General features: G+C 38.9%; 1 protein-coding gene across 1 annotated transcript; it reads left to right on the top strand.

Annotated features, from left to right (window-relative positions):
- The first annotated feature begins 1666 nt into the window (after window positions 1-1666).
- Window positions 1667-23338, top strand: LOC108896756 (potassium voltage-gated channel subfamily B member 2). Its single transcript, XM_018695999.2, has 2 exons — window positions 1667-2435; window positions 20974-23338. The coding sequence occupies exons 1-2, from the start codon at window positions 1851-1853 to the stop codon at window positions 22990-22992; spliced, it is 2604 nt and encodes an 867-aa protein (XP_018551515.1). The 5' UTR covers window positions 1667-1850; the 3' UTR covers window positions 22993-23338.
- The last annotated feature ends 1150 nt before the right edge of the window (window positions 23339-24488 follow it).

The raw sequence follows: 24488 nt of genomic DNA, 5'->3' as shown, positions 1-24488 counted from the left end.
AAATGGCAACATAAGCCTTTATAGACCAACGGGAGGAAGGCTTCCAAGAAAAAATGCTGTTAAGATTCCATTCATTTTCTGGGAGTGGATTAAAATTGGTATCCATTACATAAGATAGATATACTGTTTCTTTATTCTATGATTTTAGAAGACTTGTTCTAATTGAACATAGAACGTTTTCCTGGGTTTTGATGATTTACCAGAGATCACTGGACTCTCTGCTATTTCCAGTATTTTCATTCACAGTGTGGCTGGAATATGGCTCTCCTAACATGAATACCCAGATCTGCTATTTTGTTTGCCTTTATTTCAACTCATTTAGGGCAGGCCCTCATTTACAGTGATGTCCAGTATCAACATTCTGATTTGTTGTAAAACTCTGCCGTGTGTCTGCCACTCACTGAACAAAAATTATTTATTGTCTGGCAGCTTGAAAGCTGCAGGGAATTCTGACTGGAAATAACTAATATGGAAAAACAAGACACATCTAATATGTTTGTTTTTTTTAAATACATGATATATAATGTGTTTTATGTCCCATCTGAATGATATGAAACATCCACTGAAACTGACACTGATGATGATATTTCAGTAGACTGCAGTAGTAGATTGAGCCTGTCCATTGCCACCCACTCCCCAGCTGCTTTTTAAACATTCAGGAAGCATGGCCAGGTTAACCTGCAAAATGGCCCGTGGGGAAATGAGCTGTCAGACATCTATTGACTCTTCCCTCCTCTTTAAACAAATTAATAAGAATGAAAACTTTTGTTAGTAAAAAGTGGCATGTGGACTTTCACAAGGTTAACTACAGGGGAAAAAAAAGAAAAAAGCTTAATCGCCCAGAACTCCAGGTGTCCCTGAAACCTCCAGTCTTATTGTGTGTCAACTGGGATGAGCTAATTTAATTGGAAATTTGATTGGGAATATGCAGCATTAGAGTACAATATCAACTGACATGATCAGGCCCCTAAGGTTGGTGCTTTATTTTCTGGTCTTAAGGCCCCAAAAGTCAGGTTGTACGTGCTGCATACTATATTCCTATTATTAAACTGAATAGAATGCCCTTTATTGTCATTATACTAAAAGTACAACGAAAAGCTTCTCCTTTTCAGTGCAACATACAAAATATGCAGAAACAAAACATATAGAAAAGATAAAAGACAATGAGGTACAAGAAGGCATAAATGTGAATGTATTGTACAGGACAGTGGTACAGTTAAATAATTAAATATTAAAGTGCACAGAGTGAGGAAAGTTTATATTGTGCAGTCTGTGTTATGTTGATGGTGGGGGTTGTGTGTGAGAGTTTAAGGTGGTGATAGCTCTCAGGAAGAAAGAGTAAAATGTAGACCAGAACATTGTATTGGAATGAGAGATTTGATCATTTGTTGTAGGATTGGTGGTGTAATCCCCACTTTTCTCATGTCAGAGTGTCTGTTTAGACAAAATGAATGTTTGCAAAGCACAGAGAGGCAGGTGGGGTTTGTGGGCTGAGGATTAACTGACAACCAGCAAAAACATTTGTCCCTTGGGCCCCCCATCAATTTAATCCAGCCATAAAGACACAGGGATTTCTGTTTTGCTTTTTGTTTGTATGTGGATTTTTGTATGGAAAATCATATCATTTCATTCATCATGTATGATATCTTTTTTTTCCAGCCATGGATCTAACCAAGAGCTTAGTGGTCTGAACACAGCTGAGTCAGCTTGGTGGGCCTAGGCAACTTTTCCAGACCAGCCACCTACATCATCTCACTGAGCCTCACGAGCTCCAGACACTCACAAGCACCACCACAACCTCTACTGGTCCCACATCCACAGTAAGACAGCAGCACATACACAGAGCAAACATGACAGACAGAGTGAATTTCAGCACAACCAAAGTCAGCCCCCGGCCCGCCGCAGTTCCTGTGCTCCCACCTGAGCCCATCGACATCATCCGTATCAAGGCCCGCTCCCGCCGGGTCAGGCTCAACGTTGGAGGTCTCACACATGAAGTCCTGTGGAGAACACTGGACCGGCTGCCCAGAACTCGTTTGGGACGGCTAAGAGACTGCAACACTCATGAATCATTGCTGGAGATTTGTGATGACTACAGCCTCACTGAAAATGAGTACTTCTTCGACCGACACCCGGTGGCCTTCTCCTCCATCCTCAACTTCTACCGAACAGGGAAACTACACATGATGGAGGAGATGTGCGCTCTATCCTTTGGCCAGGAGCTGGACTACTGGGGTATCGATGAAATCTACCTAGAGTCATGCTGCCAGGCGCGGTACCACCAGAAGAAGGAGCAGATGAACGAGGAGCTGAGGAGGGAGGCGGAGACGCTGAGAGAGAAGGAGGGGGAGGAGGAGGACCAGGGCTGCTGTCCTGACAAGAGACAGAAGCTCTGGGATCTGTTGGAGAAACCCAGCTCATCTGTGGCTGCAAAGGTAACAAAAGCTGCACACAAGCTGTACACACTCCACACTCATTCATTTTTAACGTTAACATGTTGTTAAAGCTTTACCCCACAATAGAATCTCATACTATAATCCTTTGGAATAAAAATTTTAATTTGTAAACAAGTACCAGTATCTCTCAGGTTAGCAAGAGACTTGGTGGATCTACACAGAGAGGGGAAATGGCCAAGGCTCAGGATAGGTTGGAAGCATTTGCAGGTTCATGGTATTTGCACTGTGGTTCATGGAGATGGGCATCTTGTTCAGTGACAGCTCACCGATGTTCCACATCAAGGTGTGGTGTTTGCTATTGGGTTGCATTATGGGGATCATCAAGACATGGCTATCCATTTTGAAACTATCTCTTGTGGGTCCTTTAACTTAAGTAATGTGTAGATATGTTCATATTCTGATAAAACTGAGGTCACAGGAACAGCCTTGACTTATGTTAAGTTTTAAAGGTCAATTTCAAAGTTATCACAAAGACAGGATGTTATGCTCCCGGTATTCTGTTCTATTCAATGCTACACGGTTGTATTTAATCACTCAAATGGGTCAGAGCAAGAAACTGGCACGAAAATTGCAATTGTTATTTACTGTATGATTGCATTTGGTCCTACTTTGATTGTTAGAACATCAAGCATGTTTTCAATTTGTTAACGTATGAAGTGATTTTAAGTGATTTTAGCTGTTCAAATATTGAATAAAAGTGATTTGTGACTGATAAAACCCAAAACATTTGCTCAAGTACAGAACTTATACATCATTTTGAGGTATTTATACTTTACAGCATTTTAGTTACTTTGCAAATAAAAAAATTGATCCAAAACATATGATTAGCTCATACAACATGATGCATTATTATAAAATACAAATGTATGTTCAAATATCAGGGTTTCTTATAACTGTGATTGAATTAATTGCATGTCAAAGTTCCAGGACAACACAGATTTAATGAAATCCCACAAATAAGGAGAATTTTGTTATTTGTTGTGTGTTCCACAGTATAATGCTAATTCCTTGAGATGGGTTTGAGACACCCATTGAGCAGGTCCATTTCATCTGCCTGCCTCTGTGATTGGCAGCCTCAGACAGGTCCATGTAGAAACATCAGAGGCTGTTAGAGTGCTATCAGGACCACAACCTTCCTTTATTTATAAAGTACAGAGACACATAGGAGGAGAAGGAGGAGGGATCACTGCTCTGTATTCTCCTGCATTCTGGTGTGCCAGCGCTGCACTGGACTGTCCTGTAGTCCTCACTAGTTGAAAGGTAGTGTGTGTTTCATGTTTTAACAGGTAGTAAATGGTTCACCCATCACTGCATTGAATTATTACTGTACATTTACATCAGAGGCAGCATCCCATAACTCTGATAATCCACACAACACAGTGTGAACAGATTTCATTGGAAGCTGAAAAACAGTCCCTGTTTAACTGTGACTGTGACAGTGAGCTCTGTGGATTGTGTGGAGTTTTTTGGTAGTTTAGGTCAAACACCACTTTAATTTTGTGATAATAGTCTTATAATGTCCTCCCCAAATCCAGGCAAACAATGTAAGGTGACAAAGCCAACATCACTGTGTGAATGTGGTGATGCAGTCAGTGATATAATAAATAGCCTGTTCCTACTCAGACAGTAGTGTTTCTGGCCATAGGTGTGTGTGGGCTTCCAAAAATTTCGTATCACATCCTCCAAAAAGGAATGTACAGTGTTTTTGTTACATTGAAATATCCATCAGTTCAGTTTAGTTTCCATTTCTGGGATACACTTGATCTATGTGATCCATGATTTTTTTTCTGATGAAAATATGACATCATTTGTTTTCTGTATAAACAAGTATGGATTTCCAGTGAGATAGTACACACTGCAAGCTTAAAAATGTCATTTGACAATTTGTTTACCACAGTGAGTTTACTGTGTTTTATTACTGTCTGCAGCAGAGCAGACAGCTACTGAAAATACTGTCCAAGCAGAGCATTAGTCCATTACTAATGAGGTGACAAGAGTGGATATTTGTCTGTTACTTCTAAATAGACTACTTACAATAAAGTCTTATTATTGGAAGGAATATAGTTACTGTTTGGTTGTGACTTTTTCAGTTTGTGAATGAAAGGAGAGGAGAGGAGAAGAGAGGAGAGGAGAGGAGAGGAGCTCTATAGTGAGATGACTTATAGTAAGATAACAAATGACTCAGATCTATATCAGTTTGAGGTGAGAAATAGCAGCCCAGTCCCAGGGAATTACATGGATAGTGGATGATTTTGCATGTGTCAGAGCAGGACGTTCTTTATGTATAGCAGGTGAAACAAAGACATGTGGAGTTCAGTGTGGTTGATGTGTGCTGAAATGTGATGAAGACTTTGTCTTATTTGTGTTGTTTATTAAATTAAGTGAGAGGGTTGGCAAAACGTCATGTGAAGAAAACTGTTCAACAGTGTGAATGAGCTGTTTTGTGTTTGAGTGATCCTCATGACACAATGATATCATTTAAACTGAGAAAAGTAACAGATATGAGTGCAAAGGGACACATACACAAAGCAAGTGGTTGAGGAAGACAACAGAGTGGGGGCTGCTATTGTTAATTGATCCCCTGTTTCCAGCTGACTGACTGGAGAGCAGCCCAGGCCAAGTGCACTGTCAGCAGCAGCAGGAGCTAGATTCACACAGGACCTGATTATGTTTAGGCCTCAGATCTGGGCTGTAATGGCTGAATCACACAAACACTATCACCTCCCTTGAACATAATGTTGAACTTCATCAGCTAAAGTACATCATATGATTTCCATTCTTTCTGTGCAGATGCTGGTTACAGTTCATTTCAGTGCACACTGAAAATTAACTCACAGAGAAATCTGTGTGTGGTAATGCGCTTGCCACACAGGTGCAATTCCAAAAGTCATCAGTGGTGTTAAACAGCCTTGCATGGATAAGCTGTGTCAGGAAATCAAGACAAGGCAAATAATAAGCACACATGCACTGAAAAGATTGTTGTTGAGCTTCTGGTTCCAATCTAAAAATAACCTTTATTTTCTCCATTGATTGGGCAATATAAATATATAATGTAGACAAACCATTATATTTTTCATTCATTTTTAATGTTATTAATTCTATTAGGCTGCCCAGTATACTGTAGTTCCAAACTTCTCGTGGAATGTGGATTTGTCATTTATTAAACAATATAAATAATATAAATCACCTAGTGCACTCTATTGAAAGGAAGTTTTCTCAACTTTTTCATTTTTGCTGTGTAGCCTGACTTATTTTGTGTGGTGGTGTCATCTCCAGAGTTACACTGCTTGACAGAGTGGTCTCTGGATGTGCAGTTGTTTGTGTATGGCTCTAGAGACACCCTAAGCGTTTGTTTTTTCCTGCACTGAACAGCTGTGAACCATGTTGACAACTCCACAGTATAGCAATACAGCAAATAACAGCACAAGAAAGAGATTCCAAAATGTGACATGATTAATGTAATATTGCATATTGCGTGTATATGTGTATGTATTGTTTTTGTGAGGATAAAAGTCTAGTTTTCGTACTATTAATACAACAGCACTGGCCTTCAGAAGTCCATGTGACCATGTTGGAACCATAGTGTCAGCAGGAGAGAAGCTGCTTAGGCTATGCTGCACTGATACCAGCAGTGTCACTCTGTGGCAGCACTCATGCAGCTCAGTTCTTAACCAATAGGAGTGCCCCTTCTTGGTGAGATGTACCACCCAGTGCTGCTGTCAATTAGGACAGAGGCCTTACCTGGCTTTTTGAGAAACATGGTGCAGCACACACACACACAGTAGTTCAGTCAGTCAGAGTCCAGATGGACAACCATCTATAATAGTTTTGACTTTTATTGGATAATATGAGTATTAAATGTTCCAATAATAAAGATTAGTTTCATACACTTTACATAATCTGTGTAATCTTCTTAGTTTTGGCTCCGATTATGTTTTGTTTTATTTGTTTTTTTACATGTTCTTTTGTAGTGAGAGGGACATACACAAGACAAAACACACACACACACATACAAACTGGATTGTTTAATTTCAGTTTCAGTTTCAGTCTGTCAAGTGTATTTAATGCTTCACTTAGACATTTTCAGGATTGGTCAAAGCAACATTATAAAGCGTAACAAGGTACACATATACTCTCTTATTCTGTACAGTCTCTTGTAAAATTTAAACTCTGAGTGAGTGTGGGTGGAACCAACAGTGAGTTAAAACAGCACATGTGCATGTATGGCTATCACTTGGTCAAAGTAGACAAACACACACACACACACACACACACACACACACACAGAGTATGACTTAGGAGTATGGCTTAATCTCCTTTGGGGCTTTTACCAGGACTGCTGCTGCTGCAAATAGACTAACTGTTGGCAGGTTGGATAGTCTGTCCTGTCCACTGTCTGATCTGCTGGAGGGAGAGAGGTGGGTGTGGTGGTTGCAGGTGGATGGACAAGGGACATGCACACTGTAGGCTGTAGACTGAAGAGAAACTGTTAGCTCAGTCATCTATTATTAAGAACACAGGGTAATGAATGTATAAACTCAATGGCAATATTTTTTTAACTGATGCAATAAATGTCCAAACTGCACCTACCCACAGAGTGATCATGTGGTGGTCATTAGCAAAACATTTTAACCCATTTATTCAAACAATGAGGTGCAAATTCTGATGTTTCAAATATAAAGAAAACTTTCCATCTGATAACATGAGGGAGATCTGTCTGTTCTGCACATGTCCTCTGCCTGATACCCTCTGTCTTTAGTATTTATAAGATTATATAGATTAATCAACTAACACAAAAAAATCATGAATGAATGTTTAGCAACTGTCAAGAGACATTACCTGTGGGGGTAACTACACTGCACTACACCCAGCGCACAGACACACACACACACACATAGTTTCTCTGATGAACGACTGGTCCATAGCTGACAGAAAAGTCTAACTCTGCCCTCCTCCTATGACTCCAGGCTTTCAAAATGTTTTTTTCCTATTTGACCTCATTGGCTGCTTTGTGCCAGAAGTGAAAAAGATTTCCTGCAGTTCATAAGGGGAAAGTCTATCACCAGAGATGGCTGTTAGGAGTGTTTCTCTATGGGCATATCAGTTATTTAAATTAAATTGATTCTTATTTCAACAAAATTGAGTGTATGCATTTTGCTTAAAGTTTAATTTGACATTATGATACATGCATTCAGAAAGTATTCAGACCCCACTTCACTTTTTTCATATTTTGTTAAGTTATACCTTATGCACAAGTTTAAAAAAAAATCCCTCATCAAAATGCACTAAATGTCACATAGTGACAAAGCAAAAACAAGATTTTAGAATTATTTTTCCCTTTTAAGAAATTTTCAGACATTTCTAAAATGTGATTTTTGCTTTGTCATTATGGGAGATAGATTTTAGATTGATTAATTACATTAATTTAAAAATAATTGTTTTGATTTTAGCATAAGGCTTCACCTTTAAATGTGAAAAACATGAAGGGGTCTGAATACTTTCAAATGCTGTGTATTTCAGTGAAATGGTTCATTAATGAAGAGGAATTTATCATTTTGATGTTGTGTTTTAAAATGAACATGTTGGTACCAGGCTGTTGCTTTGCAGAAGAGAATTTCCTCATTAAGTTTAAGCTCAATGATGTATCTTGATATCATCATAATCATTCTATATTTCATAGTTGTATTTGAGCATATGTATAAAAAAAAAAGAGGGGAAACAATGATACAAGAGAAAGACTTCACAAACTGACAGGATCAGAGAAACTATTTACACAACTAAAATGTATGCATACAACTACTGTACGTATTATTAGTATATCATTTAGGATTAGTTAGAAAATAAATGAGAAGTGGAGGAAACTACCTGACATCATAAAATATATTTCAAGTGTAAGAATGTGGCTCCAGGTTAAGTAAAACTAAAATCTGATCTAGTTCCACAGTACTGTTTAGATTACCTTTCAGATCTGGGACTTTTTGGCCATCATTTCTCATATACCCAACATCTTCATTATATAGATCTGAGAACAGAGTAACTCTACTGCACACAACTTGAGTGCATGAGGACAGCCACATGAGCCAGCAGTCAGGATGTGACCAAGCTGAACCATATCATCTAAACCACTTATATGTGGGTTCAAATGAAGATGAGTGTTCAGGTTATTACTGAGTTTGTCTGTTAAAAATGTCCATTAGATTTTGGAAAGCTTCCTCCTGCTTCACCTTTAACTTTTATTTTAAGTATTTTTACATGCGCAATGGATGATTATAATAAACTTTTCCGGTGTACTGCTTATGTTTTCACGTAAGTACTTTATATAACATAGTTAAATTATGAGATTAGCATTACTGCCTGATGTTGCAACGAGAGGAGGTTGCAAAGCAAACATCAGGCTTAGTTTTTTAAAGTATTTTTTACATTGCTGTGGTTGTGTACAGTTTTGAAGAGAAACTGAAATGTTGGTCTATGTTGTGCTGTGGCTTGGTGTCCCAGATGTTTAGCCCTATATGCTTTTGTACGTTTACCAGGCATAATCCACAACAAGCTGTGTGACAATTTACCCAAAAGAATTATTATTCCTAACCAACATGGGCCTATGCAGGCAGTCAAAATATAAGTAGAGTTTTTTCATTGTATTATATTTGCATTAAGCTCTTTAAACTGAATTAAATTTACTAATCAGCAATCTTTCAACACTTGCATGAACTTTAAGATTCATTGTTAAATCCTGCATGAAAATCAGGACATTATAAAAGTCAACAATGACTCACTGCTTGTGTGTGTGTGTCTCTTTCAGCATTGTGTATGTAGCATGTTTTCACAAACAGCAGTAAGTAGTAAGTGGCTCCTGGCCCTGTGTCTTCAGAGAGGAGCATCAGAGTGATGTGTATTCACTAATGTACTGTAGCTTTCCAGTATTGAATTCTTTAATACAAATGAGAATGATTTATCACTCCAGCAGGAAAGAGGCTGATCCAAAGCAGTTTGCCATCTACAGCAAAGTTCACTCCGTCGACTGTAAATCTTTTCCTGGTGAATGTGTCCATCTGTGAGTGTACCACAGCTTACAAGCTGCCAGGCTGTCTTTCTGGCTTGTTTTTTTGTTTGATATTATTACTGGGTGGTTGTGCAGAGACATAATGGTTTATTACCAGTTTTTGTTTGTTTGTTTTATTTTTTTAAATCAGAGGAGAGTACTTACAAATGTAGCTATATACACATTAATTCTGACTGACCTTTTGCCAGTCATCATGTCAGGCCCAGTGTCACAGAGGTTACGATTCTGCAGGGAAGAGGATCACACTGAAAGAGATCTCCCTGACCTGCAGTCAAACATAATACTGCATGTATACGTATTATAGTATTGCAGTATTACAGCTCTAATAAACATAATTAACATGCTCCAACCCCACTAAAATATCTATCTCATTTTTGTGAATTTATTTCCCTGCAGTTGCGTCACTGCTAACTTTGTGTGCAGGTGAGCACACAGCAGTGATGGTACTGTATGTGCCCTTGTTCAGGCATTATGCTGTGTGTTATATGGCCGCAGGATGTGGTTGACAGACTGATGGTCTTTACCACAATCAGCCTGGAATCAACAGTTTGTTCAGTAATTCTCAGTAACACTACTGCTACTACTTATAATAATAACTCTAGTTATACTGACCAAACTCTAGCTGCTGATGAAAGCCAGGAGATTTGGCTGAAAGCGCCACAAAAACCAAGTAAATGGGTCTTGTGACAACCATTTTATGATTCCAAAGTGTGTAGGTCTCTTCTCAGTTCCACACAGGATCACATTAATGTGTGTTATGACAGTGTACAATGATTAAATTTGTAGCTGCATTGAATTAAAACATTTATGTTGATTATAGCCTTTCCTGTTTAATTTGAGATGAATTGCAGCAATATTTAAAAATAGCATTCTATTAAACTGCTCTTTTTTTACAAACTCACTGATATATAAAATATATGAGTAATTTCGCTAAGAGCTGGTTTGTTGAGGTTTTAATTCACAGTGTACTGTGTTGTGTTAGTTTAAGCTGTAACAGTTGGTGATTAATAAGATTTACATTTTTTTGTTCCCATGATCTTTGGCCTAAATATGGACAATGGTCACAAACATTGGTTGGTCACTCACTCTTGGTTAGTTCCAACTACTTGTTTGGTGTGATTCTGTGTAAAGTGCCTTCTGGCCTTCATTTCTCTGAGTCATTATGGATAAAGTTTGAATTAAGATTGTGGTCACCATGGGATTCTACAAAGACATCAGCATCTGGGGACATAACAGACCAGGAGCTCCATTAGGTTCAGTTTCTATGATGATACCAGACCACCAGACATTTTTTCCTAAAATAGTTTTTGGTGTTTCATTATATCTCTATTTTACACAGCTGCAGCGTTAATCAGTGTGCTCAAACCCAGTTTGTATATATGGGTGCTGGATCCTCAAAGGCAGCAAAAGACAGCACTCCACTTAAATTGCTTGTTCATGTACTGCATGCTGCCCTCCCTCAGCATGCAAACTGGTAAGTGCTACAAACACAGTGAGCTGTGTAATATAATCAAGTGCAACAATGTAGCCATATCCTCCAAACTCATATCCCAAATAACACTCATACATAAGGAATGTAATGGAATATAAATATTCCAGTAGGAACCATGATGAGAAGTCTCCTGTAGACCGACATTTCAGTGCTTATAACTATACAGTTAAAGTCGCTTTGTGGGCACTGACAGAGTTAGTTACTACAGAGAGAGTGTTTTTGGATTCATTATCGCGCCACTTTAATGCCATCTGGCTTGCATGAAAACTTCACATTGTCCTGGTTTTGTGGTGTGATTTTTGGAATATTATTCATGTTTAGTCAGGTTTTTTTTTATTGCAAGCTCCTTCTTGGTTTTATTTTAACACTTGCCGAGGAAGGTGGCTGCCTGAAACATCAGTGTAATTTACATTTCAGACAATAGGATTTTGATTTTATTCATCAAATCGATGTATTGTGGATTTCTTAAGAAAAGTTAAGGTGAATATGATCATATATGACACTGCTTTTTTGTTTTCTTTGTTGGCTTGATAATGAATAGATCTTAATTGTAGGTTTGAGTGTGGCACCATCCTCCATCTTTCAGAACATGTAAATCTCAGGAAGTGTGGGGGTTTGGGGATTGTGTTCAAAGTGTGTGTAAGCCTTTTCAGCAAAACAGTACGCACCCAGAAGCATTGACTCACCCTGTATTGATTTAGTAAAAATCTCACTTATTGCTCTCTAAACATTTGGGAATAAAATATCATTACAAGATCAAAAAAACTTCCTCTGTGACACATCAACAAAGATTCCCCAAATGACCTCAAACCATCAGGTCCACAGCAGAGCAGCTTCCGTTGTGGTTCATTGTAGGTGTTGTAGTGATCACCCTGCCTAGAAGGCTAATAACATACTACGTTTGGCTAATTACAGCTCACTTTGTCACACAGACCAGCCAGAGGCTTCTCTTTAGGAGTAATTACTGTAATTCTGACTCTGTCTTTCTGTCTTTATTCTCACTGCTTCTCTTCCCTCCCTGTCTCCATCTATGTGTGTGTGTGTGTGTGTGTGTGTGTTTGTGTTTTAGTGTGCAAAAAGCAAGACTGCGTACCATGGAGGCATTGAGTTCTGATGGTACACAGTTTGTCATTTTTCATGTGTCCTCACTCTAGAGGACAGTTCACATTTCCCAAGCAAGCATGTTTGCAAAGGATGCGGGCAGGTGTCTGAGCTCAGAATAACAGCTAAATGCTCTGACAGAGTGGAGAGGTAATTTGAAAATAATGTTCTGTACTTCCTTCAGCCAGTCAGAGTTGTGGACGTGTAACCACAAAGGGAATAGAGTAGTTCTCCTTTTTTTCTGACCACCATCACCACCCAACCCACTGATGTTTAATCCAGATCCTTCAAGGTTCTCGCCCCGAGATTTACACCCAGAGTACTCGATGGCTGTTTTTTGCAAGTGGTCCAAACAATCTCCTCTTTTAATGTGTGTTACAAATGTGCTCCTAATGTCAACAGTGAAAGCAGAATATCTGGATTAGTGACTGGATGACTGAGTGAATATCAGAATGACCTCAGAGTAACAGCAGATGAAAACAACAGGACCGGCTTTATAAATAAACCGTGTTGACCTCTGCAGAAACAGCAGCTGTCCAACAGATACTATGCCTGTTGTTCCAGAAATACCTTCACATATTGATCAGGGCTTCAGTTTCTCTGCCCAGTCACTTCATCCACTCTTTTATTCCATTGTGTGTTTTCTGTCTCTGTCAATTTCTCTCATTTCCTGCCTCTGTAGATATCATATCTTAACAACTTGCTGTTGAAATTCATGATCCCCACAGGATGAATCATAATTTAAAATCTATCTATCTATCTAGCTAGTTGTACGTATGTAGTATGTATATGTGTGTGTATGTGTGTGCAGTAAATAAAACTAAATAATTATATCAGATAGTCATCATGATCCTTTCTTCTTGTTATGATCATGTGTTTTGTTCCTAATAATCAGAGCACTTTCCTCTTAATCACCAGTGCATGGATATCTATGGCACATTTCATAGGTATCCTGTCATTCATTCACCCTGTCAATGACTAAAGTTTAGGGAGGAAAGGTCAAAGTGGCCAACCAAGTCACTGAGAAGTTCATTCACTTATATCACAACATGAGGGAGGCATGCAGCATTATTAACACTGACTTTCCTCAGCTTTTATCTCTGTTTGAGGAGCTGTTTCACTGTGTTTTACAGTTGAGTTCATTTCTTTGTTAGTGACCCACTGTGATATGAAACTCAAAGTGTTATTGATCAGTTGAATCTTAAATGTGGAGCCTCCATTAATTCTTCCTCCACTGTACAGCTTCTAAAGCAGCTTGCATGTTCCTGGTACTGCTTTAAATCTGCCCTGGATGCCAAGGTCACAGCATTTGGCAGCCATTAAGCCATTAAGACGCTGCAGGGTGGACACACTTTGATACACCTGCCCTCTACCTCCCTTTGTCCTGTCTCTCTTTGGTTTCCATCTATCTTCTCATGTCTTTTTCTCATCTTTCTCACTGTCTCTCACTTTTCTTGCATTCCTTTGCAGTTTTGTCTAAAAACAGTTTTGGATAAAACAAAGAACAATGTCATGCAGTCTGAATGAGGATTATTACACATCAGAAATACTGTTCACTGTGTAAGACTGTAATACTCAGTGTCCATTGACTTGACTCGGATAGGCCCTCACCAGAGACGGCGGGGAGAATCTTTCCATCACATGATTTCACAGGAACTCTCCTGAGTCACAGGGACAGTCGTCATGGCACAGTAAAAAAATACAGCTACAGAGATTAGTAATGTTATCTGCATGTCTTTACATTAAATAGGCATATTCAGCAGGAACTGACTGTAACTGATTGCAATTAACCACTGTTTAATATGCAGTCTGCAGTATGTAAAGTTAAAAACAGTCAAAAGAAAAAGAAAAAAATCACAAACATGAAAAAAATGAATTAGTTCTGGATTGCTATAATTTTTAGATAGATATGCAACTTATTCATTTTTAAATTAAATCAAATATAACCCTTTTTACATTGAAGTGATCATGAAATGAAAACTAAATGTTTAAGTAGCTGCAGTAAAAAATTGTGAGATGGAATATGCCGTGAGGACAGATGAGTGAATGACAAAATGGACAATATACATTAGATCAATGATTTTTGTTATTCCATATTAAATTCAGTTATTATTTATATGTTATGTCATAATATTTATCAGAATGTATGTAAAGACAGAATAATGACACGGAATGATTAAGTTGTAAATGTAATTATCTTTCATTTGCATATTTTTAATGTTTATTGTTTCTAATGAAATACTAAAAGTTTTTAATTATTCCTGTGACATATATAACATTATATTCAATTGAGTTTTAACTGTTCAAGCTACTGAATTATGAAACTAAAAGGAGCCTATTTTTATACAAGAGGCAAACGAGAAGTGATGTCCTATACAGTATTTCACTTTGTTACAAAGTTCATTGTTGTTATAGATATATTATGATAACACTATATCTATGTCCTTACTGTTTGAAAATGCATCAATTTGCCTCCCTTGCACATTAAGCCAGGCTAGTCCAAAAATACAAAGAGGGTGCTGTATGCTGTGCATACACAACATGGTGAATGTGCACCATAACACACAGACACAAATAGTTTCTAGATAGCAGAAAATGAACAGATTGCATTGTATGGAAGCATTTGAATTATATCAGCAACTCAACAGACATTAATCTTATATTTTCAATTTTCATTATTTAATTTTACATTAGATATTAGATAACCCCTTCAACTACATCTTTAAGTAGTGGTCTTCTATCTCCAAACAAGTGGAAAAACAGTCTTGCCTTCCATTGACACATTGTTCACATTATCTAAATCTAAACAGAAAAAGGGAGTGCTTCCTCCTTTAACAGCAATAATTTAACACTACAGTAGATGTAGCACTGCAACTGTAGAATTTGAATTCCCTTTATTAGTTATCAGCACCACTCTGACCTCTACCCTGAGGGTTTTTTCGCTTACATATATTTCTTCTCATTCAGACTACATTTCTAATGACATTTGTAAGCACTCAATTTGAAGTGTAGGTTTTAAGTCTCAAAACCCTCACACATATACAGTAAAAGCTACTAAAGCTACTACTACATGCTGAGGTGTTTAGAAATCCCTGATAGAATTTCAGTAGTAATTGAATCACAAGGTTTTCATAATGATTTCCAATCATCAGTGATGCAGCAGCTAACAAAGCATGAGGCACCACAGCCCCTGTTCACTCAGAAACAGCATCTCTTAGGGTACTCTCATATTTAACATAATAATTTTCTTTTTTTCTATTTTGGTATAAAGCTTTTCTTGGGGGTGTTTAACAAGTGCCTGATTCTTCCTGTTGGGGGAGGAAAGAATGAGTAACCACCTCTAACCTCTTTCTATCCTTTCTATAGATAGCAACACAATCCTATTACAATTATCCTGAAATGTCCTAGCAACGGCTGCAGAGAGAAGACTCAGACTGCACATGCATGAGCTACCTCACTAAGCTCGGACATTACAGTTCCTTGTCAGTGTTTTTGAACAGAGGTTGTAGGTAGCACTGTTGAATCCCCTCAGTTCATTTTCTACGTCGGCCATGCTGTGAGAAGTAGAACTACTGTAGCTTCAAATAAGGAACGAATAGGGGCAGGGACAATAATTATGACATAGTTTCATAAATCAGCAGGGGTGAAAATAAAACTCATACGCATCCACATTTTACCCAGCCAATCAAACATTTATGCTTGTCTGCTGGACCTGGTGTCCAGTTCTTTCAAGTGTGTAATGCATGTAATGTATGTCTAAGTCTCTAAGCCCCAAGGTGAGAGGAAGGGTTATTTTTTCAGTCTTTGACAAAAGATGATGACAGATGACATAAAATACCTCATCTTACAGGCTGAGTAGAGCTAACCCAACAAGTCCTCCAACTTGTTCCTACCCTCTGATAGGACCCATAGGAGCACCGGACCTTTGTTGTCATGGTAACAATAATAAACATGCAGTAAACACTGTAGAACAGTTACTGTTTGATTGTGTGTGGGCTCAAAAACTACTTATTAAGGTTTAGGAAAAGATGATGGTTTGGTGCTTCCTTAAGGTTAGAGGACCTTCATTTTCAGGGTTAGGATAATCAACACATGGCTAGGGCTGCAGAATGGTCATGGTTAAAAGAAACAATATTGACAACTGGTTTCACACAGGAAACAAACAGCATTGTCCTGTGAGAAGGTCTTGTGTTTTGTGGACCCATCCATCCACCCCAGCCTCCTTCAGTTTATGCACCCACATAATAACTATGATCAGTAGATGTTGCATGAAAATAAAATATAACTAGGGGTCATAACAAGCTGTTTGTACAGCTACACAAGGATGTTATCTTACCATTACAAGTCCTCATAAATGGTGCTAGACATTTTTAACAAAAGTAATATTTCAAACTAACGTCTTTACAAGTGCACATTTCACACCTGCACATTTTCTGTTTATTACAGACTTTTTTAATGCTGATTGCTGCACTTAAACTTTTTTACCCTTCTGTGCCTATTTTTATTTTTCTATATCTTTATTTTTCCATTTTTGTCACTCGTTTCTTGCTGCTGTAACATGTAAATTTCTCACAAGTGGGATAAATAAAATATATCTTATCTTTTAGACTTGGACTTATTTTTTGGAGGTTCTCCTGACACAACCACTTAATAGCTACTTTTAGCCTTACCATCTTTTGTGAACTCAAACCCTCTTCTTTACAGCAGTCCTCTGACTCTGTGTCTTCAACATACCCAGCATTAGAGAGAACATGGCTCGTTTTTACAGTCTTTAGGTAAAGATGTCCAGTCTTGTTTTTTTGTTTTTTGCATGAAATACTTTACTTGAAATACTTGCTTTGAATAACATGTGGCAGTTACTCTGCTTTAACAAAACATGCCAATGAAGTTTGATGTTAGACTCCAGTTATTCTTGCAAATACTAGAAGATGGTTTAGGGGCAACAGTCACTGTGCATGACATGATACAGCTTTCAGAGCTAAATCATCTCAAGAGTATTGATTGAGAAGTGACCATTGCTGACCTTTCATCCCAATCCCACCCTCAAGACAAACATCTCGCCCCATTGTTAAAGCTCTAAGCCAAATCATGAGTTACTGTAAATAAGTATGTTGTTGGTTGAGACTAACAAATTTGCACAGTGGAGTGTAATGAACAGTGTGTACAATGTAACAAATTTCCCCGTAAAATAACACTGAACTACTGGCAGCTAGATTTGCCAGCAGGCTACTGTTATTTTACAACATGCCTACTGTAATCTATGACAACAGTTAATTACTGTAAAATCTAATAATACATAATACTCTATACATTAATTAACTGCTAGCAAAAGAAACTGCAGAGATATTTTTTCTAAACCTTGTGATTTGATAAAATACGCCTTAGTAGTCCTACTATAAAACACCATGTTTTAATACAATGAGTAACTTCAACTTTCAAGACAAATAACACAGCTTCAAAGTATCTTTTTGGACCATTACTCTATTTATTAAGCTTGTGAAAATAAAAAAAAAAAACATTCAAGAACATTTAAGACAATTTAACAAAAAAACAAAGTGAATAATTTTGACTCGTCTTAGAGTGTAGTTAAGAGACTAACAGAGTGTGTGTTCACTGACTTGTATAAAGTCCAAATCAAAGTCCATTCATTTCTTTAGTAGACTGGAGACATGAGGGTGACTGATGTCATCTTTTTCTGGGTGACTTTGCCACATCTAATCTTAGAGCTTCTCTCTGGATTTATCCCATTGAACCACCTGAAAAACGAGTTGGTGTGAAAAAGTTTACTAATTGAGATAATAACAATATAAATCTTTTACATAGCAAATATTTTCCCCTATCATCATTGTTCTTTACTACCTTAGCTGTAAGTGATGTTACATTTTGTAATCTTTTTTAGGAATTACACATTGCCAATCAATACAGTTTATAAATTGAATGATGTTTTCCTCCACAATGAGGAGAGAGAGTTTATTTAGACCTGTGAGATGAAACACAAGGTCCTCAAAGCTGCTGTGAGCATAGTACCAGCAGAAGGATGTGAACATCTAACCTCCGAATGAACCTCTGACGGTAGTGAAGACTGAAGTTGTAGTAGTAGAAAAGACAGCAGCAAGCCTGGACAGAAAAGCTGACTAGATGTCATCCTAAATGACGTGCCCCTCAGTGCTGATCTTTCAGGGATGAAAACGGCTTCCTGGTGTTTCACCTGAAACTTGACAAAGAAAAACCCATTTCAGCATTGACACTGCTGTTGTCACACTAGAAATGATACTATGCCCAGGAAACTGATTGACAGACAAGCCCTGTTGTTTTAAAATAGGAAATGTATATTTAATATTATATTGATCATGGACTGATCTGAATTGATGAGTATTTGCTGCATGCATTGTGTATGTGGTGTAATGTAAAAAAAACAAAAAACATGCCTTACCCTTGTAAGAAGGACCAACCCCTCCAGGGTCTCAGAGAAGTGAGCCATCAGCAGTTGAATGGTGCAGAATGACAGCAGGTTAGGACTCAGTGACAGGACTCCCAGACATCTGCAGTGGTGGGTTTTTTCTTGAAGAACTCCATGTTGGCTCCTCCACACTCCTCCATACCTAGCTCAAGTCCACGCAGCACTTTATTACTTTAAGTTAGAGATAAAAACCAAGTCAGTGAATCACACTTGGCTCTACAAAGTCAACATGGCATGTTAGGTGTATTGTAAGGTAACTCCATCACACACTCGTGATGCCTGAACCTTAACATTTTTGGAAGTTCTTAGGGAGTCAGGGATGATACATACATAAGGATGATACATAAGTAAGAGGTAAGAACATGGAAACATGCTGAAAATTTCTAAAGTGAACACAACTGAGGCATCAGAGAAAACTGAGTCTGAAGAGAACATGTGAACAAAGGTGGTTCTACCAGAGCAGCTTTACAAGCTCCCTTCAGCTCTAACTGATGTTAGCATTCTGTGCTAGGCTAAATAGCATCAGACCACAGGCCAGCTACAGCTGAACAACAGCTGTATTATATTAACAATCCTTTCTGAATATTCCGCCCCCAGCCTCAACCGACACCTTCCAGTTTTTCAAGCACAGGGACAGTTAAACCGAAATTAACGTTTTGACTGTAGTTTAGATATCCAACTAATGTTAGCTAAGAAGCTCTCCGTCAGTTCAGGCGCCACACTCACAGTAAAGACCCGCTGTTTACATAAAATGAGCCACGTCGTTTAGAGACTTGCGCTTGGCAAATGTTAAGGTAACACAAAGTAATGTGAACATGAGAAGGTGAAACTCAATGTGGAGGATCAGGATCTGAGGTCCAGCTCCTCTCTGCGATGACACACGTTCAAACTGCCGCTGAAACAGGTGTTGAAAAGTCCCTGTTATATTCAATTATCACAAACGATTTCAGACACAGGAAAAGGATTTTTCCCGCTTAGCAGCTTCACAGACCTGTTCTTAGAAGTGGCTAACGTTAGCTGACAAAGTACTCACTCAGATTGTGCGTAGTGTGAGTCCTCCTGTGGTGTTTGTGTGTCGGCTCTGACTCTAATCTCAAAAATTAACTAAAACTTTACTAAAGTCTAGGGCACTTTGCATTCACCTACAGAAAACAACGTTAGCTAAAGACTCCTAAAGATTGATTAATAGGTCAGAAGGAGGTCTCTGGCGTGTTAAAATCTTATGAGGAGGAGCTGATTGGAGTCGTGATGTATTTTGTCTATTGACGCTAACGAGCAAAACAAAAAGACTCTTACCTTGTAATCTGCAGGATGACGGCGGGTGAAAAAATTGTCCAGTCAAAATGTGAGCCCATGTGTTCTTTGTCTTCCCAAAATGCAATTCAAAAATACAGTAATGTACTGTTTTCTTTAATTTAAGCGATTATACTGTAAAATACCGTAAAAATAATATGGTTGTACTGTAAAAGCAATTTACCGAGAAAAATAACGGTAATGTACTGTATAGACCAAGATAACAGTATTATACTGTTGATATTTTCACGTAAATTTACAGGAATTTGTGAAATGTTGGTGTAAGGTGGGAACAGTGATTTCTGATCTTAAGTCATTGTTTGAACAAGGACCAAACAGACGATGCAATGGAATGAGCATCATGCTGCTGTAGCGTTTTACCTCTGCAAGTTTGGCAAACCCACAAGAACAAAAGACAATAAATAAATATGACTACAAGAGTCCTATCTGACTCAAAACCATCAACTTAAAATCAGGTCTTTCCACCACATATGACTAATGTAATTTATGTAATCCCAAAATATGTACGACCACATTTAAGTTTATTACAACAAAAATGAAACTCATTCCCTCCTGATTACTATTAATCATCTCTATAATAAAGGTGCCTGTGAAGATTGCATTTGTTTATATAAAGACTTCTTGGTGCAGATACTTTTTTATTATTGTAACTGTGGAGTCTGTGCATCATTTTGTACCAATCCATCCAATAGGTGGAGATATGTACTGTAAGCTGGATAACTGAAATCGTTGATCTGTTGGTGGCAGGAGGTGGAGGATCAACAAGGTCATCAAGATTTGTCTACTGGGGACCATCCAGGTCAAACACATCAACTGCATGATTCCATGAGAGGAAGAGTCAGGGGATCTTTAGTCAGTCATTAGGATTCATCATTTGGAGAACCAGCACAGACAAACTCTGAGAGCCACACAGCTGTGGTAGCTAAGACCTATACCCCAGTCAAATTGTTACATGCTCACACCAAATTTAATAAAGGATCACAGGTTCTGCATCCTATCATATGTCTTTGAACAGATATATATTTATGAAACTAATATATACACAGCTAACACAGTAACCCACTATCTTTGTTTTGTCTTTGTCGTGCAGGTTCTGGCCATGATCTCCATTCTGTTCATCATCATTTCCACCATCTCATTGTCTCTTAACACCCTGCCAGAGCTGCAGGTTGTAGATGAATTTGGCCAGTTCAATGATAACCCCAGCCTAGCCCATGTGGAAGCTGTCTGCATTGCTTGGTTCACCATGGAGTATGTTCTGCGTCTGCTCTCAGCACCCAACAAGTGGGATTTCATCAAAGCTCCACTAAACATCATTGATTTGCTGGCAATATTGCCTTACTATGTGACCCTCTGCCTGACTGAGTCTAACAAGAGCGTGATGCAGTTCCAGAACGTGCGCCGTGTGGTCCAGATCTTCCGAATTATGAGGATCCTCAGGATCTTGAAGCTGGCAAGGCACTCAACAGGACTCCAGTCTTTAGGCTTCACTTTGCGAAGAAGCTATAATGAGTTGGGTCTGCTGATCCTCTTCTTAGCCATGGGTATTATGATCTTCTCTAGCTTGGTATTCTTTGCTGAGAAGGATGAAGACGCCACCAAATTCACCAGTATACCTGCCTCCTTCTGGTGGGCTACCATTACTATGACCACTGTTGGTTATGGAGATATCTACCCTCAAACCCTGCTGGGCAAGATTGTAGGAGGGCTCTGCTGCATAGCAGGTGTGTTGGTAATTGCCCTCCCCATCCCAATCATTGTCAACAACTTCTCTGAGTTCTACAGAGAGCAAAAGAGGCAGGAGAAGGCCATCAAGAGAAGGGAAGCTCTAGAAAGAGCCAAACGGAGTGGAAGCATTATTTCTATTAACCTAAAAGATGCTTTTGCACGCAGTATGGAACTCACCGATGTGTTGGTGGAAAAGAGAGAGGACAGTAAATGTCCTGTGGATAATCATCTGTCACCCAGCCGCTGGAGCTACCACAAACATTATTCTAATGCAGAGGTGGGTAGTCCAGGCAGGTCTCAGCATTCCCATTATCAGGAAGTGGTTCAGCTAGGCTCTCCTGAACGAGCCAAGCTCTCACCTAACAAAACTACCCCTCAGCACCTCAGTGTAAAAAGGCTCGAAGAAGCTTACAACAAGGCAACAACCATTCAAGAACAGCAGGAAAAAATAATAGAGGGGCAGATAGAGATGAAAACGTTGACTTACACACAAGCCCAGCAAAATTCACCCGAGGTCAGCATTGCCAGGAAATTCTCCAATGTGGCTGATGATTTTTCAGTGGAAAGAGGAGAAAGCTCTTTTCTTATAAGTGCTGAGGGAGGTAAGATGGGTACTAAACACCAACGTATCCCCCCTCCCTTGGATCTAAGTCAGATCAGCACCAAGGAGGTGAACAGGGGCCCTGACAGCATTCAGCCAATGACCATCATCAAAGAGGGTTTATATGAGTTTGTGTCTAGCCCCAGAGGAAGTGGCACTGGAGATTCAGATTTGGTGCCACAGAGTGTGGAAAACTTTGGAGTGACTTATGACAGTGTCTGCAGCTCTTTGCGAGATTTTAATAGCCCTCAAAAGGCAAGAGCCCTCAAGGTTGACTTCATTGGATCTCAAGATGATGTGCTTATGGCAGTAATGACACCAGTGGCTACCCCAGGCTCAGGCTCAGCTAAGCTTGCTCAACTACTTTCTGACGACATGGTTTCCAGGTTTTCTCCACCTCCTTCCTCTGCAACACGGGAAACTAAGTCTCCTCTGGCAATCCTGCAATCTCCATCCCTAGCCCAGCAATCTGTCAGTCCAAGATACTCCCAGGGGGGAGGTGAGCCCTCATCAGCCAGGAGCTTAGAAGGTGAAGGGCAACTCACAGGCTTAAGCCACCAAGGGAGGAATCACATGGAGAGGTCTGCTGTCGGCTCAGGCAGCAGTGCTAGCCCACTTTCGTCCAAAGCCAGTCCACTCAACTGTACCCAAGAGCTAGTAACTTTGGAAGTAGGGGAGGAAGGAGCAGGAGGGCAGGGAGCAGAACACAGTGCTGAGAAACGAGAAAACCACATTGTTCTGGACGGAAGCATGACACCGCCCTGTGAAACAAGTATGTAAGCCCAAATGTAGGGAAAGGTTTACAGACGGGGATGCCAAAAAAAGATTGATGGGATGGAAGGCAGCAACTACCCAGAATAAACCATAACAACTATTGCATGGTATGGGCTCTGCACCTCTTGACAAAGACACTGTTGAAACACATTAAAGTGTTAAGAGTTGTTTGCAGTTTTTTCTGGAGAGATGCACTTGTCATATCCCATATTTGGCAAGCGCTGCTGTCTAAAAACAGAAGCACATGCTCACTGTCTGGGTACTATCTGAGAGACACATATCACGTCAGTCGTTACTGACTTATGCTTTGAAGACCAGACTAATATGCTGCAGAGCAAAAGACTGACAACTGACTAATCTTCTAGGTTCTTCAGATGTGAGCATAAATAAAGCCTTGTGTGAATGAGAATATTTACAACTATCCTGGAGAGTTATTGTACACAGCTCAACAGGTATAAGTTACAGTTTCCTATTGCTTGCTATTTAGGCCTATTTCTTGTGATGGACTAAGTACACCAAGGAAAGACAGAAAGTGGAGGGAAATAATATTTTTTATATTTGTCTAAGCAACTTTTGAAAATGTATCTTTTACGAGACTTGAAAAAACAATTATCAGTCATTATTCTGTATTATGAGTCTTGCTTACTCATTATTCTCCCAGTCAAGGTTCTTGTAATGGGACCCAGATCAAACACAAGCACATGATACAGGACAAAAAGTCCCACTCTTATATCTTTGTTGGACACAAATAGAATCCCAAGAGTACATATGCACAGTAATACTTGCCTCGGTGCTTCAACAATAGATGCCCTGCTTTATGCATCTAATCACATTTTTTTTGTCTCTCCTTTTTCTATAATACCTGAAATGAGGGGTCTTGAAAGTGAAAAGGGAATAGAATAGGGATGTAAATGCTATTGTATTCAATGCTAGACCATTGTTTGCACACTCCTCTAAAATGACAAAAATCCTAAAAAATGAAACACCTTAGACACCTTAGTCTCATAAGGGGACAGGTGAAATGTTATAGATGTAGAAACATAAAGACAAAGACAGCAGAAAAGTTTACTAATCATTCATGGGTCATCACACACTGCCCATGTCCCAGCTCAGGGGTTCCTCCTTCAGTGTCGCACATTTTTATGCTGAATGTGTTATGATGGGCCAATGAGGCTTAAGTCAATTTAAAGGAACCACCACATATGGCTGACAAATGTGACCTTCTTTTCCCATGCTTTATCAAAAAAAAAAGAAAGAAAGAAAGAAAGAAAGAAAGACTAGCCACTTGTATGGTGTGTTCAAAAAGCCCTCCCAAATTCAGGAATACCAACTGAGCATGAAGTATTAGAGTTGACAAAGAGCACCCAAACACCCTATCTGTTTTGGTCTCTGTGAGACTAGTGTCTTATTAAAGGAGGTTTATTACCTGGGGTCTTATTTTGTAGTTTTGACCATCCTTTCTGTCAGCAATAAAAATTCTGTACTCACCAAGTTAATGGCTG

The sequence above is a fragment of the Lates calcarifer genome, linkage group LG4, assembly GCF_001640805.2.
Source record: "Lates calcarifer isolate ASB-BC8 linkage group LG4, TLL_Latcal_v3, whole genome shotgun sequence".
Taxonomy (NCBI): domain Eukaryota; kingdom Metazoa; phylum Chordata; class Actinopteri; family Centropomidae; genus Lates; species Lates calcarifer.
This window is presented reverse-complemented; position numbering and strand designations above follow the sequence as displayed.

Coding starts and splice junctions, on each gene's coding strand:
- LOC108896756 (XM_018695999.2), top strand. CDS start 1,851: ATGACAGACAGAGTGAATTTCAGCACAACCAAAGTCAGCCCCCGGCCC. Junction 2,436..20,973: donor GCTCATCTGTGGCTGCAAAG/GTAACAAAAGCT, acceptor TTTGTCGTGCAG/GTTCTGGCCATGATCTCCAT.